At 46.4% G+C, this 18,076-nt stretch overlaps 1 protein-coding gene across 2 annotated transcripts in view; it reads right to left on the bottom strand.

Moving 5' to 3' along the window:
* Positions 1–5,361: 5,361 nt before the first annotated feature.
* LOC125449348 (speedy protein 1-A-like) overlaps positions 5,362–18,076 on the bottom strand; it is a 47,813-nt gene continuing 35,098 nt past the window's right edge. For both annotated transcript variants that reach the window (XM_048525076.2, XM_048525077.2), the window contains exons 9-12: positions 17,303–17,440; positions 16,070–16,250; positions 10,373–10,460; positions 5,362–5,519 (exon numbers count right to left, since the gene is read on the bottom strand). In XM_048525076.2, the coding sequence (XP_048381033.2) occupies positions 5,444–5,519; positions 10,373–10,460; positions 16,070–16,250; positions 17,303–17,440 (483 nt within the window). In that variant the 3' untranslated portion in view covers positions 5,362–5,443. The remainder of the gene's footprint in view (positions 5,520–10,372; positions 10,461–16,069; positions 16,251–17,302; positions 17,441–18,076) is intronic.

Consider the following 18,076-nt stretch of genomic DNA (forward strand, 5'->3'; position numbering starts at 1 on the left):
TGTCTTCCCACATGGCTGAAACAATGTCTCATTGCCAATGACAGGCTCAGAAAGGCTGTAAAATCGAGGAAACCGCTGAGGGAGAGTCAAAGGCCCCTCTTCAAAACCATTGTGTGTTCGAGTAAATGGGGGTCCTGGGCTCCGGCTTGCCATGTTTTAACCGGCACTCTCGATAAACCGACAGAACTGGGCAATGACCGGAAGTTTACAGAATTACCGCCATGTCTGAGTGGGCAAGTTCACGGTGTGTGAGGAGGTTCTTTGCCGGTAACTTTAACTTAAGGCAAAGTTGCGTTATAATTTCAGTGATGTATGTTGTGAATAAAGTAGAACAGAGATGGGTGTACCCCATGCATGGTATTACGTAGTGTGCGTTTGTCGATCTCTTGTTCAACCGGAATATTGGATCAACCGGCACACGCCAACTCCCATAGATGCCGGTTAATAAAAAGCTTGCTGTATTTGGATCAGGACAGGACTGACTGAGACAAAAGCAGAAGCTGCTGGAAAAGCTGAGCAGGCCTGTGAAGAAAAACAAAATCAGAGTTAACGTTTCCGGTGACCCTTCCTCAAAACTGATTGTTTTTCTTCACAGATGCTGCCAGACCTAGATAATAAAATGTGAGGCTGGATGAACACAGCAGGCCAAGCAGCATCTCAGGCCAAGCAGCATCTCAGGAGCACAAAAGCTGATGTTTTGGGCCTAGACCCTTCATCAGAGAGGGGGATGGGGTGAGGGTTCTGGAATAAATAGGGAGAGAGGGGGAGGCGGACCGAAGATGGAGAGAAAAGAAGACAAGAGAGTTGCAATGGGAGAGAGATTCCCTGAGGTTGGTCCAGAGGGAGGAGGGTAACTTCTTCAGGTTAGGCATCCCTTCGCAGTGAGGTTAAAATAGTATCAGAGATAATGGGAACTGCAGATGCTGGAGAATCCCAAGATAATAAAATGTGAGGCTGGATGAACACAGCAGGCCAAGCAGCACCTCAGGAGCACAAAAGCTGACGTTTCGGGCCTAGACCCTTCATCAGAGAGGGGGATGGGGTGAGGGTTCTGGAATAAATAGGGAGAGAGGGGGAGGCGGACCGAAGATGGAGAGAAAAGAAGACAAGAGAGTTGCAATGGGAGAGAGATTCCCTGAGGTTGGTCCAGAGGGAGGACCTGCTGAGCTTTACCGACAACATCTGTTTTTGTGATAGAAATAGTAGGAACTGCAGATGCTGGAGAATCTGGACGAACACAGCAGGCCAAGCAGCAACAGAGGAGCAGGAAGGCTGACGTTTTGGGCCTAGACCCGGCCTTGAACTCATATATCTCGACCGGCTCTATGACTTTAATTTCCAATGCACTACCCTGTTACGGTATCCTGGATCTTGACCCCCCCCCTGTTGAATGTGCCTGCACCTCAGTACCCCAGGAATGGGTCTCGGCCTGAAACGTCAGCCTTCCTGCTCCTCTGATGCTGCTTGGCCTGCTGCGTTCATCCAGCTCTACATCATGTTATCTTGCCTCTGTTTTTGTCCCTGATTTGCAGCATCTGCAGTTCTTTCGGTTTTTACATCGGACAGCCTGGTTTGGGTATCGACCTGCACAGGACAGGGTCAGGATACCACACCCATCCACCCCCACCCCCAGAACCCAGCTTCCCAGAGGGGCACCTGACGACAAGAGCAGCCCGAACCCTGTTGGAGTGGCTATCGTTTTGGACAGTGATGTGAATGCATGGGGACCTTTTCTGCCATCACCAGTGAAGGTGGGGAGGTGCTTCATTTCAGCCGGTCTCAATGCCCACCTTTTGAGATGTGGTCACAGCCATGACGTAGAAAATTGTGCAGGGAAAGATCCCACAAATGGAAAGCCGAGAACGACTTTTGTTGTTAACGTTTGGGAACGGGAGTGAGTATTGGCCCCGCTACGGTATCCTGGATCTTGACCCCCACCGGTTGAATGTGCCTGCACCTCAGTGCCCCAGGAATGGGTGGAAGGGAAGATTGGCAGAATGACATGTCAGTGAATGGGCTTGGTGAGTGTTTTGGGATTGGGTCAGGAGGCTGCTGGCAGATTACAGCCAGTGATGGGGACATCAGCTGGTTTTTCTAACCCATCATTTCTGTCTATTTCTTCAAAGAGAGAGAGAAAGTTGAAAATATATCGGCCAATCTTTCACTGTTCCTGGGTTCAAATCCTGGGGCTCCCTCCAGAACAGCACTGTGTGGGTATCCCTACAGCACACAGACAGAAGTTGTTTAAGAAAGCAGTTCCCCACCACCCTCTCAAGGGGAAATTAGGGACAGGTAATTAATGTCAAGCCCAGCCAGCGAGAATCACATCCCATGAACAAATTAAGGGCAGAAAAAGGGGCTTGGCATAGGATTTTGAGAACTTGAAGCTTTCGGAAGAGGTGGGGACGCTGCAGGGGGTGAGGAATGCACAAAGTATAGGAAACCTTTCTTCTGGTTTCAATCAGTCATTAGAGTCCCAGTAATTAGAGGTGCCTTTAACTCATAAATCTCAGCCGGCTCCTTGTGCAAACCACATCCAGTTTGCAATGATTATAAATGGCATTTCCAAATTGATGCATCAGCCAGTCCCTGCAGGCTGCCTGGATGGGTTAGCAAGCAACATGTACTTTAATTGTAAAATCATCTACATTGATCTCACTGGATATACATTAATCGGCTGCCTACTTGTGAATCACTGCCAGAGATTCGATTTTCCTATTTGCCTGGGATGGACAGAACAATGTTGTCTCTAAGCTTTGCCGCACCCTCCCTTTAAGTGACAGTCAATTCAGTGTGAGAAATAGTTTGCTCGGAGTTTGGCTAGGAGTTGCCAGTCGTGTTCTCCTGGCAGAGGGTGAGTCCTGAGGCAGGGCAGGGCTACAGATAGAATGACTGATCGCTCCACGCCCAGCCAGACATTACACCTCGGGCAAAACATAAGGGCCGAAAGAACTGTGGATGCCGGAAATATGAAACAAAAAATAGAAAAGGCTGCAGAAACTTGGTAGTGTCTGTGGGGAGAGAGAGAGAAAAACACAGATTCCGATCCACAGGCTCTTCTACAAAACTTTGGCCATCTCTCTTGGGGGGTAGTGTGCTGTCTCACAGCTTCAGAGGCCTGGGTTTGATTCCAGCTTGGGGGTTTGCACATTTAACCCCATATCTGGGTGGTCTAGTTTCCTCCCACAGTCCAAAAATATTCAGGTTAGGGGGATTGACCAGGCTAAACTGCCCAGTATCCAGGTTAGGTGGATTAGCCATGGGAATTGTGGGTTTGGGTGGGACACTTTTTGGAGAGTCAGTGTGTGCTGAATCCCATACTATAGGGATTCCACTTCACCATCACCTCCTGGTTATACTGAGCATCAAGAGCCCCATCTGATACAGCGCGGAGACTGGCCCACGAGCAGTTAAGGAGAATTGAGCAGTGCAAAACTGATGTATTGCTGCACACCGTCAGTAGCGCCAATTGTTGGATGAAATTGAGCAATTGTCCATTCATTAATCTTAATTTTTTTAGCTTTAATATCCAAAGCACACAATGTGATTGCTTCAGATCTTCCATTGTTTCGCAGACCAATTGAGTTGTCATTTCTGTCTCTTTGTTGAGCCAAGCAAATTGCGGAGAATCAAGGCAGCTCAGCACCGTCTCCTACACTGCAACCAGAGAGGAGTGATTAATGCTGGGGTCCAATGACACCCATGTCCCCTGACTGAATGGGTAAAGACAGTAGTGATACTTTGGGTCCAACATGGGCATTGGGCCATGGTTCAGCACATACGGGAAAATTTCACGATCAAGATTCGGTCTCTCATGCAAGATTCCATGAAGAAATGACTCTGACATTGATACAGGCATTTGGACAGGAATGTGGGCAGGTCAGTGGTGTATAATTACAACAAAAACTTGTAGTTATATGGTGCCTATACTATAAGGAAGTGGCCCAAATTATTAGCAAAAGATATTAGACACTGATTAAGTATTTTGCCTCTTGCCCTAATCTTACTGCTGTTGAGTGTGAGAATTCTAGGAAATAGCTTGTAAAAAAAAACAGAGGTTCCAGAGATGGGGAAGGGTGTAGGGAGCTGGAGGAGATTCCAGAGATGGCGAGGATGTGAGAGACTGGATCAGTTAGGACTATATTCACTGGAATTTAGAAGAACGAGGGGGGAAATCTCTCAGAAACCTGTAAAATCCTGGAAGGGATAGACAGCGTAAATGCAGGAAGGATGGTCCTGATGACCAAGGAGTTCAGAACCAGGGACGTTTGGCAGGACTGCCATGAAGAGAAATGTCTTTACCCAGACAGTGGGGAATCTGGGGAACTTTCTGCTACAGGAAGCAGTTTAAGCAAACCATTGAATGGTTTGAAGTTCTTAGAGGGCAAAGGATACAAGGAGAAAGTGGGGTAAAAAAGGGGAGGGGCTTGGAGTCAGGCATGAATGTATTGAATGGGGAGAGGGCAGGGGGGGAAACGGTAAAGCAGGCTCTAAGGGGGCGAATGGCCCTCTCCCACTTCTATTTAATCTAATTTCATTAAAAGTAACAAACGGTTTTCAAAGCATGCAGTAATCTTTGGAAACAAAAAGAGACCTGAACAACATGGTGTACACTGCTGCCTGAACAAGCAGGAATTAAAGTGTTTGCAGATGAACTAGAGTTGAGGGGGTTCTGTGCACACATTAAAGTTGAGTGACCACAGGAAGTTGACTGGGCCTAGGCTACTGACCAGTTATCCATGACAAAAGCCTGTTGTTGTGTGATCAGTTCTCAGGTCACAGAACAGCTTACGGCTGTACATCTACAAGATGTGCAGAGAAAATTCTTTGATCGCCACCAGCATGAAAGCTGTCTCTCTCTGTCCTCTGCAGTCAAAATCCACTTTTGGTATAAAGAAAACCAGTTCATTTTTCCTTCAGCAGTTGTCATAAGCGGTGAATTTTAACTGAAAAAAATCACAGACCTTCCTAACTAAACCAGCATCACTGTGAAAACAAGGTGTAGAGCTGGATGAACACAGCAGGCCAAGCAGCATCCAGCTTCAAACTTTGTTATCTTGGATTCTCCAGCATCTGCAGTTCCCATTATATCTCTCTCCCCCAGCCATCCCATTTCTCCTTATAAATCAAACCATCCAGTACCAGCAACATGTTAAAAATCTTTAACTTGTGTGAAGTTTCCAGGAATGATAGCACTCTGGAAACTGTGCTCTATTGCAGATAGGCATGACAATAGGTCCCTCGAGTCGATTAGTATTTTGTAATGCTAGCTAGCTTTCTTTAGTGAAGGGGACTCCTGGCAGCAGAATTTTGCATGACTTCAGGACATTTGACTATCAAAGTTTGCCATCTCAATAAACAGACAGGCCAATTGTTCTTTATTCCAATTTTTCAGATACATTTTTCTATTTTATCAGGTCCGAGAGCAAATATTCTCACTTATTCAGTTTAGGTGAGAGCACTCCGCAGGAGGTATAAATACAGTGGGATCGTGGATTCCTGTGGTTAAGTCATAGAACCTAGAAATTTAAGTTAAAAACAGAATGAGTACAGGCTTGTTCAGTGTTACGAACAACATTTAACTAACTGCAGAATTAATTGATATTTTGCAACGTGTTCAGGGTGGAGATTTTTCTTTTGAACTTTCAAATTTGTAGTTAGTTATTTTAGACTTGGTATGGATGTTTTGTTTACTTCAAGGCTGTAAAATCCACCTGGAGGGTGGGGAAGGGTGTAAGGTTTAGCTATTCAGTGCATTAAAAAAGGGGGACAGGATAAAAATTAGGTTGTCTCCTTGTATCAAGGGATGCAATGACACAGTCAGAATAATTCAAAGTAGGGAGTGCAACAGCATTGGCCAATACAGCACATCTAACTCTCTGGTAAGAAATCTGGCAAAAACAGCTGGAAACTGAGTTTACAGGAATTCACATGTTACGTTAAAGTTGGGTTTGCAGTTTGTCTGAGGCATCTTGAAGGAAAGGTGGCGGCAGAACAAAAGCATCTTCTAGTGAACACACGGAAATGCACTGAAAGGGAACAGATTACAGTTGAGCCAGCCTCAGCAAGGAAACCCCAGGCTATCAGGGACTCTATTGATGTTTGGGTGTTTGTAAAGGCATTGCTGAAATAAAACTAACAAACAGTGAACATTGCTGAAAACAAAGCATTTCACCCTACGCTGATGGGTTTTCCCTTTTATTGGAATTCTTGCGATGTTTTAATACTGTAGGACAGAAGAATGCTAACGGTTGGCAATTGGGATCTGATTGGTAGAGAGTGTCATGCAGCAGTTAATGAGGATTGACCATTAACTGACAGGCACTGCTCAGGATTAGTTGGATTCCCCCATTTGCACATTATCACTGGCTATCACTAATCACCCTCTGATAAGGTGATAGCGAGTTGCTGTAATGCAACTGTGATAGTAGGGACACCGAGGGTGCTATTGAGGAGGGAGTGCCATCATTTTGACAGAGTGACTGAAAGTGTAAGTGTTATATTTCTAAGTCAGGGTGGTGTGCGGCTTAAGTGGGAAATTGCAGGTGGTCACATGCTCCCATGCACCTGCTGCCCTTATCCAATGAGGGATTAAGAAGTCATGGGTTTGAAAGGTGCTGTCAAAAGTGTGTGCTGCAGTGCACTGTGGATGGTACACACCGCTGTGACTGTGTCAGTGGTGGAGGTCAATAGGGCATCAGTCAAGTGGACTGGTTTGTCCTTGGTTGTAGGCACAGAGGTTGCAGAGACAGGGAGGGGTCAGGGATTAGAGGACGTTACGGTCACAATCAGAATCCCTACAGTAGGGAAACAGGCCATTCAGCCCATCAGGTCTGCACTGACCCTCGGAAGAGCATCCCACCCCCACCCACCCCATCAACGCCATTTTGGTCATTGTTAACCCACTAGCCTGCTCATCCCTGGGCACTACAGGCATTTTAGCAGGGCCAATCCACCCTAATCTGCATGTGTTTGGACCGTGGAGGAAACCAGAGCACTGGAGGAAACCCATGCAGACACAGAACATGCAAACGCCACACAGACAGTTGTCGATATGGGGATTGAACCCAGGTTCCTGGCGCTAATGAGGCTGCAATGCTAACCACTGCTCCAAGATAGGGAGGGGTGCAGGTGCTGGAGGTGGTTACAGAAACAGGGAGGGGGGTATAGTGGTCAGAAGTGTTTACAGTCAGAGATTTGAAATTAGGAGTTGATAAATTTAAGTGGAAGATCTGTGGAATTAGGAGCCAATGTAGGTCAGTGAGCAGAATGGCTAGTGGCGAAATGGGACCTGGCACAAGGTAGGAGACAGGCAGCAGAGTTCAGACAGACCTTTGTGATGGGAGATTAACTCTCTCAGGACACAGAGGTAATTAGAGGCAACAAGGGTCTGGGCAAGGGTTTCAGCAGGGGATGAACTGAGGCAGGGATTGGAGTGGGAAATGTTACATGTAGCAGAGGAACTCGACTTATTCAGTGAGAAGGAACACCCACAGCATTTGGTGGTGGTGGTTGGGGGGGGGGGGGGGGGGGGGGTCCAGGATGTGTAGTTTTCCGATGATTTTAGACCCCTACCCAACAAGGAAATCTACGAGCTGTATTTCTCTCCAAATGTGGTGAGCCCATGGTGTTTGGAATGATCTCCTGTGTTGCCCGGGTCTGCGTATTGCATGAGAGAGCCATTGGAGAATTGAGGTTCCAGGTGCCAGAACCAGGGTGTATCGGAGCAGGGAATCTCACTGCAGCACATCTTCCCAACCCAGAAGCATACCTGAATCAGAGGGTGTAAGTCATAACAACAGTCAGTGTCAGAATGGGAAAAGCAGAGGCTCACAGTCAGAAAGGTCTAGCCTCACTCCTAGCTGAGGGCATGCCGACCACTGCTGTGCTGAGGGAGTGCTGCATTGTCAGAGGCACCTTGAGACGGACTTCCAGACAGATGGGAGAAGCTCCTCAGTACTGGGTAGTGCAGGGAAGGGCACTGCTGCCTCACACCATCTGGGTTCAATGCGACTTTTGGGCAACGGTGTGGAGTTTGCACTTTGTCCCCTATCTGCATGGGGTTCCTGTGGGTGCTCCAGGTTCCTTACCTAGTCCAACGATGTGCAGGTACGACCGTACTAAATAGCCCTGCGGTGTCCCAGGCCACGTACGTTTGGCCAGGGGCATGCGCGCGCACACACACACACAGAGATAGTAATCCAGGATAGTCAGCTGCATTTTGTGCAAGAAAGGTTGTGTCGTACTAATGTAATGCACTGAAGATATAACGAGGACCAGCGAGAGCAGTGCCATGGATGTGGATTTGAATCAGATCCCTTGAGACAAGGATCCAGGTGAGGTCAGAAAAAACAAAGGCCGATGGGATTCAGGGGAATGTGATAGTTAGATCCAAATTTCTCAGCAACAGGAAATAAAAAGGACAGTGGGCAGTGGATGAAAGTGGCTTCCAGTGGTGTTCCACAGGGGCTCACAGTGTTGGGTCCTCTTCGGTCTGTGGTACTCATTCATGATTTAGACGAATGAGGGAGATGCGATGGGGAAGTTTTCAGATTGTCTGATGACGAAAGAGAAAAAATGTCAACTGCAGGAAGATGTTAATGGTTTGATCGAGCAGGTGGGGAAGTGGCAAATGGATTCAGTCCAGAGAACTGAAAGGTTGTGTGTTGCCAGAGGGCAAACAAAGCAAGGAATAAAATAAACAGGAAGGTACTGAGAGGGTCAAGGAAGGGAGATACCTACATCCACAAGTCTTGGGAGATGCCAAGGTGGGTAGAAAAAGAAATATGCTAAAGAAAGCATTTGGGATCCTTTCCTTCACTGGGTGAGGTGTTGAGTTCAAGAGCAGACATGTCCAGAACTGAATCAGACACTAGTTAGCCAGAGTTTTCTGTAGAATTCTGGTCACATTTACAGGAAGGAAGATCAGTCACGAGTGAGTACAGAGGAGATTGACAAGAATGTTGCCATGGTTTGAAAAGGGCAGTTTTGAGGCAACATTGAATTGGTTAGAGTCATTTTCCCTAGAATTAGAGGAGACTGAAAGACAGTTTTAATCAAGGTGTACAAAGTAATGAGGGAATTGGGTAGAGTGGCCAGGGAGACCTGCTCTCCCTATAGGATGGGGCAGTTCCCAAGGGAATGAAATGTGAGGCTGGATGAACACAGCAGGCCCAGCAGCATCTCAGGAGCACAAAAGCTGACGTTTCAGGCCTAGACCCTTCAGAGAGGGGATGGGGTGAGGGTTCTGGAATAAATAGGGAGGGGGGGGGGGGGGGGGGGAGGCGGACTGAAGATGGAGAGAAAAGGAGAGGAGAGTATAGGTGGGGAGTTAGGGAGGGGATAGGTCAGTCCAGGGAAGACGGACAGGTCAAGGAGGTGGGATGAGGTTAGTAGGTAGGAGATGGAGGTGTGGCTTGGGAGGAAGGGATGGGTGACAGGAAGAACAGGTTAGGGAGGCAGACACAGGTTGGACTGGTTTTGGGATGCAGTGGGGGGAGGGGAAAGAGCTGGGCTGGTTGTGCGGTGCAGTGGAGGGAGGGGACAAACTGGGCTGGTTTTGGGATGCGGTGGGGGAAGGGGAGATTTTGAAGCTGGTGAAGTCCACATTGATACCATTGGGCTGCAGGATTCCCAAGCGGAATATGAGTTGCTGTTCCTGCAACCTTCGGGTGGCATTATTGTGGCACTGCAGGAGGCCCATGATGGACATGTCATCTAAAGAATGGGAGGGGGAGTGGAAATGGTTCGTGACTGGGAGGTGCAGTTGTTTGTTGTGAACCGAGCGGAGGTGTTCTGCAAAGCGGTCCCCAAGCCTCCGGGTTCCCAAGGGATACAGATTTCAGGTGGCTGGCAGAACAGCAGGGGAAAACCTTTTCACCCAGAGCCTGGTAAGTGTCTGGAATTCACTGCTCAGTTTGGTGTTAAAGGCAGGAAACTCATCTCAAAACGAGCCTGGATCTGCCCCTGCCCCTGAAGTGTTGGAACCTGCAAAGCTACAGACCAGGTGTTGCTAAATGGGATTTGAACAGACAGCTAGTCTACACAGTGCTGACACAATGAGCTGAATGGCATCTTTGTGGTGTAACTCCTTTATGGCTGAATGACTGGTGCCAAGTACCACATTTGTGGTTGAGACGGCAGTGGTTGATGTGGGATCTCTGGGCTAAGGGAGCTGGGCACAATGGAGCCCACTCCACATGCCTCCTCCCAGTGTTCGGGTGTTGTCGGAGGAGCCATGCAGCCCAGCGAGTGACAGGTGTAGGAACAGAGGGGACTGGAGGTGGTGTCATATTAGGTGTGCGCGTGTTAGGGAGGGGAAGCTGGTGATGCTGTGCTGAATGGATTTAAAAACATACTACGGCAGACTTACATCTCAGTTACCCAGCCGGTCTCCTTGGTGTAATACAGTTCCGATACAGGGAGGCAGCCAACCTCTGTGAATGTCACCATGTAGTGCACTGGGGGGAGGAAGAAACAAAGACAAATGGGAAAAAGATGTTTGTGTCAACATTAGAAGCCAACATCTGCAAATGGGACCAACCCTTTTCCTGGCGTCCGAGTTTGCACTCCAATAAGCTTTTATCAAGTTCAAAAAGTCAGTGTCTAGCACGGTGAATGGGCAGCTGTGCTGTGGGGGCAGGGGTTCATTACACAGCAACGCAGGAGCAGGCCATTCGGTCCCTCAAGCTTACTCCATCATCCTAGATTTGGGCTGACCTTCTGCCTTCGCCTGACTTGCCTGCGCTATACCCATATCTCTCAGTGGCATTAAATATCATGAAATCCATGAATCTGCCTTGAACATCTGATGACTGAGCCTCGGCTGCCTTCTTGGCAGAGAATCCCCAGGGACTTCCCCCTCTCCAAGTCAAGAAATACCTACCACCAACACCCCACCCTCCCCCAGTCCATAATAGCCAACCCTTTCTCCTCAGAAGGTCTCCTCTCCCCTGATTCCAGCCTGTCCTCTCTCCAGGGGGGGGACCTCCTTCCTGCTTCCATCATGTTGAGCCCTGGAAGAACTTCATTCTTCTATTCTTAAACTCCCAAGACTCTGGACCCAAGTCTCAGTCTCCCATCCTAGGATGATGTAGTGATCTCCAGGATCAGTCCAATGACGCTCCTATGTACTCCCTTCAGACAAATATATCTTTCCTTGGAAAGGCACAACACTAGTGGCAAGCTTTCACCAAGGCTGTGTAGTTGCAGCAAGACCCTTTCCCCCCCCCCCCCCCCCCCCGCCACCCCCCCCAAACTCTCATCCTCTTGTGATAAACACCCACATACCATTTAGCTTCCCAACTACTCGCTGCACTGGGACTCGTGAAACTTAGTATATGACAATCAACCAATTATCATGAAAACCCATCCGGTTCACTGATGTCCTTTAGCATGTGGCATACATTTGAGTGTTGATTGTGGGAGGACAAAAACATACATCTCTCCTCAGTTAACGCGTCTTAAAATGTTTTGCCAGCATATTGCAATTCATTTGCAGATACTGTCTCATCTGTGCTACCGATTGCAGAAGGAATCAAGGGCTAGGGGGAGCGTGCAGGGAAGTGGACTTGAAATGCCCAGCCATGATTTAAATGGCGGAGTGGACTTGATGGGCCGAATGGCCTTACTTCCACTCCTGTGTCTTAAAGTAACGCTCATCGTATCAGCTATGTTTGGCCTTGTTGTATTTCTAAATTTCAAAAAGTCATTATATTAGAGAAGTGATCAGTGGATATAATCTTCTCCCTGTGTGGCAAGTTGTTTGTTATTTGGGTGCAAGGTGTGGAATGAAACACTGCAGATGTAGAAGCTGCTCCCACTGACCAGGCTGGTACATTTGGACACGGTTTCCATACATTCATGAACATCCGGATTCATTCTGGCCCAGTAGACAGTCATGGACTCACCATCTCAACGAGATGAGATCCTGGTACAATGCTGTTGGTAATGAGGGTTTGTTTGCCCTTGAAGGCAATCTGTCATTTACCAAGTAAATCTGGCTTTGGCCAAAAGTCAATGAGCCATATTCACTTCGAGTTCCAGTTGAAGCTTCTCGAAGATAATTCCTTGGAGGATCAGTAAATGGGATGCCACATGGCTTATACAATTAATGGTAAGGCCTTGGGCAGCATTGTAGAACAGAGACCTAGGGGTTCAGGTACATAATTCTAATACGTTTGCGTCACAGACAGGGTAGTTGACAGTGCTTAGTACACTTGCCTTCATCGATTAGATCTTTGGAGTAGAGGAGTTGGGAAATCATGTTGAGGTTGTGCGAGACATTGGTGAGGCCTTTGCTGGAGCACTGTGTCCAGTTCTGGTCACCCCGTTATAGGAAGGTGATTATTGAGCTGGGAAGGGTTCAGAAGAGATTTACCAGGATGTTGCTGGGTGCGGAAGGTCTTCTTCACTGGAGCATTACGAGGTTGAAACAAACTGACAGAAGCTAATAAATAACGAGAGGTCTACATAAAATTAGTAGTAGTTATCTTTTCCCTAGGCTGAGGGATTTCAATTTTAGGGGGTTTATTTTCAAAAGGTGAGAGGAGAGATATTTAAAAAAAGACAGAACATTACAGCGCAGTGCAGGCCCTTTGGCACATGATGGTTTCACAGGTTGGCACAATGATCTGAAGCCCATCTAACCTACACTATTCCATTATCATCCACCTGTTTATCCAGTGACCATTTAAATGCCCTTGAAGTTGGCAAGTCTACTGTTGCAGGCAGGGCATTCCATACCCTTACAACTCAGTAAAAACCCGACCTCGGACATCTGTTCGAGATGCATTTTTTAAATACAGAGGGTGGTTAGTGTAGGAATGAACTCCCTGAGCAAGTGGTGGATGTGGGTACAGTTACATTTAAGACATTTGTCTAGGTACACAAATAGGAAAAGGTCAGAGGGGTTTGGGCCAGAAATAGGCAAACTAGTTTGAGAGATAATGGGAACTGCAGATGCCGGAGAATCCAAAGTAACAAAGTGTGGAGCTGGATGAACACAGCAGGCCAAGCAGCATCTCAGGAGCACAAAAGCTGACGTTTCAAGCCTAGACCCTTCATCAGAAAAAGGGGGAATGGGGAGAGGGTTCTGAAATAAATAGGGAGAGAGGGGGAGGTGGATCAATTTGGAGATTATGTTCGCCCTGGCCTGGCTGGACTGAAGAGTCTGTTTCTGTGCTACATGACTGATTATTTCCAATCATGCCAAATCCATTTGGAAATAGGTTGGAGAGGGCTGATTGATTCACTTGCATTATGTGTAGACAGTTCCACCACAGTGGGTATGACAGAAATCTCATGAACTGTAGCTACACTAGGATCAGTGTATCCTGGTGGAGTTGCCACTGCTGGTAGAAAACTTCAGAAAGCCAAGGTGAGTTTTTGGATTGCATTGCATTGAGATTCTACTAATGCACATAGATAGTGATCTATTAAACTCTGCAAAGTGGGTTCTTGCAGGCTGTACCATGGGGTGGGGGGCTGATTAGCTCAATTGGCTGGACACCAGTTTGAAGTAACATGATGCCAACAGCATGGGTTCAATTGCCACACTGGCTGCCATCACCATTAAGGACTCTGCTCCTCAACCTATCCATTCCCCTGAGGCATAGTGACCCTCAGGTCGACCCAATTATCTCACTAATGAGACGGCAGCCCTTTGGTCTGGTGCCACTTTGGTGACTTTACCCGTTCACATGGAAGTGCCACATGGTACATATCTTCCAGGATGTACAGTGGTAATATGTGGGCATTAGCTCCCCACATCAGTGTTAGCTTTTAATTTGTCATCTTCTGAAGTTTTGCCTGGCTGACTGCAGACGTTGTTGGTGTTGATCACATTGTGGGCTTTGTACCAGCCTGTGGGTCACTTGTGCTTAGTTCCAGATCTGGCGTGGACTTGAGAATCAGATTTTCAATCCAGGCACGCCAACTGTCCCTTGATATGCAGATATCTGAAAAGGTTGAATGGCTTTTGGGTACGTGTGACAGGCCACATCGGTAACAGATTTTGATAGTTTGGTGCACTTTGCTGATGGTAGCAGTAATTTTGGCCTCACAACACTAAGCTTGCTGGCCTCCCACTATAGCTTCATACTTGAATTCATCCTCAATCAATTCAGCGTTTTGGATCTTGTTCATGCCCAAAAGTTTCTTCCTAAAAATAAGATAAATAGATGTTGAAACAATGGTCAATTCAAGGAATCTCTCAGAAAGCTCCTCTTTGGAAAGATCACCATCACCTTTTGCTGTCAAATCTTCTGATCAACTAGTCAATTGACCCTTGGGGTTGGTATCTGTTAACGCTGAAGTTAATTCTTCCCTAGAGTTAGTCTTCAAGACCAATCCCAATCATTATTGGGTCTGGTCTTAGAATAATCTATTGCTTGATCTGTAATGTAGAGCTGCATGTTATTTGAACATTTACAATTCAGTAAACGGTGATTTTTTCCACTGGATAGCCATTCCACCATTATAGATTTTAAGCATTTTCTTCCAGAGAAGCTTTGGAACTGTACTTAAGATTATTTGACTATCTTATTTGTTAAAAAGTCTCAATCCTCTTGTACTTTTTTCTTTGAGAGAAAAAAGTACGATTGAGCCTTCATATAGGTTGGTACGTTTTAATTTGGTTATATTTGTAACTAAAGACACTTAGAAAACTTCTTTAATCTTGAAAAAACATTCTAATGAAAGAAGGTGTTGTCTTCATGATTGGTGCCCAGTCTACAAATCTATACATATAGAGATAACAAGGTGTAGAGCTGGATGAACACAGCAGGCCAAGCTGCAGAGGAGCAGGAAGGCTGACATTTCAGGCCTAGACCCTTCTTTCAGCAGTGTTTCAAGGCCGAAGAGATTATGAGAGAGTTGCAGTGGGAGAGAGATCCCCTGAAGATTTTCCATTAGGAGGGGGGTAACTTCTTCAGGGTAGGCATCCTTGGAAGAGGCTTTGCAGTAGGGTTAAAATTGTTTCAGAGATGGTAGGAATTGCAGATGCTGGGAGATTCTGAGATAACAAGGTTAAAGGGGGGTCTAGGCCTGAATCAGCCGCCTTCCTGCTCGGCCTGCTGTGTTTATCCAGCTCTACACCTTGTCATCTCAGATTCTCCAGCATCTGCAGTTCCTACAAATCTGTACTCAAACTGATACTGAAAAGGTGCTAAATAGTTGCTTTATTTAAATTCTCTGTTGTCCAAAGGTTGTCTGGTGGCCCTTCAATTAGTTTATCAAATATCTAATAGCAAAATCGTGGAAGCTAAAGAGGACTACCACAATGAGTTGGTCTCCAAAAACAGTATTTTACCTGATGTGGTAAGGTTTATATTATCCTTATAACAACCTGGATATTGATAAGGTGGCGTTGAGCATTAGACAGACATTTATAACAGCTAACTACTAGATGTAAAACGACATTCTTCATATGCAGTTAAGGTTACAAAGAGCAAGGATTCTTTCAGCAGCAGCACATGATGCTGCATGTGATCATGGGGTAAGATGGAATGAGGTCTCTGCGCCCTCAGATCATGTATCATGGTGCAGTGATTATATCATCAGCATGTCTTTTAAAAAAGTAAACTGGCACATTGATCATGAGACAGAACATCCAATCTTTCAAGAAAGATTGCAAATTTCTGTACGTAGAGAGCACATATTTAGGAATCTTGAAAAACAATAAGGCAGTTAACATTGGGTCAATCAAAGCTGTCAAGGACAAATTCACAGAGCAGGCATAATTTCATTGAACAGTGGAAGGGGGATGAAAGACCTGAATGATCTCCTCCTTTTCAGAGGATCCTTTGGCACACAAACCAGGGTTGAACCACCTCTGGTCGTCGGCCCGAAACGTCAGCTTTTGTGCTCCTGAGATGCTGCTTGGCCAGCTGTGTTCATCCAGCCTCACATTTTATTATCATGGGTAGGGAACCACTGACCTGGCACATTGTGCTGTCCAATGAAAAGGCACAAGTTGCCAGAACAATCAGCTGGAGAACTCATGGGCCTTTTCCACAGAAGAGCGCAGCAGTGGGGAGAAGGTTAAATAGGAATCCACTCTTGCTCTTACCAGTGCCAACTTCACCACTCCAAACATTGGCCAGCATCCCCTCTCCCGGAGCAGAGGAGCCTCCAATGTACAGCTGAGTAACAAATGTCGCATTTTGGGGAATTGCAATGGGCAGGAATGGAGCACGAAGAGGATTCTTCACACACGTCTTATTTTGGGGGTAGAATTGGTACATAACGTTCTGAGAGTAGAGGAGACAAACAAAGAAACATTACAATACCACCTTGTTCTACCGATCAGGACCCAAGTGCTCACCAACCTAGTGTGAAGATCTAAACCTCACTATGTTCCATGCATTTGGTTATTCGGCTGTCAATATCTCACACTGCTATTATAGAGAGTGTGTTAATTCATTGGCTTTTACCTCTTAAATTAGTTCTTTGAAGATTAAATTGATGATTGACTAGTTTCTCCGTTCTAACTCCAAAGCTGCAATGTTGTAGACAGTGTAGTGGCAGTGCCACCTAGCAGCTGCATCTCCAAATTGTTGAGACAGTTATTTACATGAGAATTCCCCTAATGCCTCACATTGTTGCATGTCAGATCGAAATAGCTATGAAATCGAGTAATACTCAATGACAAGAGACAAAAGGCAGGCAAGGTCAGGTTAGGTTAGACGATACAGCATATTCAAAACAAAGTTCCGACTCTGTGGTACTCAACTCCTGTCACTGGTAGATTTTAAGCTCTCCTGCTCTTAATTTCTGATGCACTGAATTGGTCACCTCAGTTTCAACCCATTTCAATGGGTGTAGACAAACAAATCTGAAATAAAATCGGAAAGCAGCTTCTTCACTGCCTTCAATCATCATCCAATACCAATCAAACTTAACGGTGATACATCATTCCAATACTTCACTGTCCGAGTCCCACCCAATAATAGCAATGGATTTTCAGTGCAGACAGAGCTTCAACTTGTATCGCACCCTGTGCTGTCTTGTTCTGGGAGTGTTTGACAAGGGACAGTGTAAGGAAGGCTTTACTCTGTATCTAACTGCACTATCCCTATCCTGGGAATGTTTGGGGCAGAGCAGTATTTTTTTAAATTACAGGATTGAGTAAGGTCAGGTGGTGTGAAGCTTGGTGTTTGAGCTCTGAATGGAAGGGATCCTGTTATTTCTATCCCTCGCCATGAAACAAAAATATGGAATACTGCCTCATGTAGTGGGAGACTCTGGATAACAGGCAGGGATTACCTTATCAAATCAGAAGCCTGTGGGTTTGTAAACTCACCTCATTGTACAGGAAGAAATCCCACACAAAGACCTTAATGCCTTTGTCCATCACCACCACATTTTCAGCATATATCCTCTTTCTTATCCCATCAAAGGAGAACTTGGACCACACCTCGTAGTGCTTGCTCGGGTCAAACTTTAAAACAAGAGATTGACAAGGATGTGATACTGAAAAGATCATACCCATTAGAAACGTCCACATTAGCTTTTGGCAGGGGGGGAATCTTTTCTTGTCAAGACGTGATTGCGGTGTCGCAAATGAGGTAATAGCAATCATTGCTATCACTGATGCATCGGTGCACCTACTGGCAAAGGAGGAAGTCAATGCCAACGGTTGGCGGGGGGGGGGGGGGGGTTGGTGGTGGAGAGAGAACTAGAAGGAAAGGCTGATAGAATTGGATGCTGTTTTTGTTTTCTTGTTCTAAGTCATATCATGGCATCACTGACTGCACCCGGCATTTATTGCTCCTGGGAATCTGCCTTTTTGAACCACAGCATTCTGTATGGTGCAAGGCCAGCCATAGTGCTGTTAGGAGGGAGTTCCAGGACTTTGACCCAGTGACAGTGAAGGAACAGCAACACATTTCCAAGTCAGGATGGTGTGCAGCTCAGAGGAGAACTTGCAGGGGGTGGTGTTCCCAAGTGTCCTTATCTTGGATTTGGAAGTGCTGTCTAAGGACCCTGAGTGAATTTCTGCAGTGCATCTTCTAAGTGGTACACGCTGCTGAGTGTCAATAGTGGAGGGAGTGGATGTTTATGGATGTGGTGTCAA

This window comes from Stegostoma tigrinum, chromosome 42 (assembly GCF_030684315.1).
Source record: "Stegostoma tigrinum isolate sSteTig4 chromosome 42, sSteTig4.hap1, whole genome shotgun sequence".
NCBI classification, from domain to species: domain Eukaryota; kingdom Metazoa; phylum Chordata; class Chondrichthyes; order Orectolobiformes; family Stegostomatidae; genus Stegostoma; species Stegostoma tigrinum.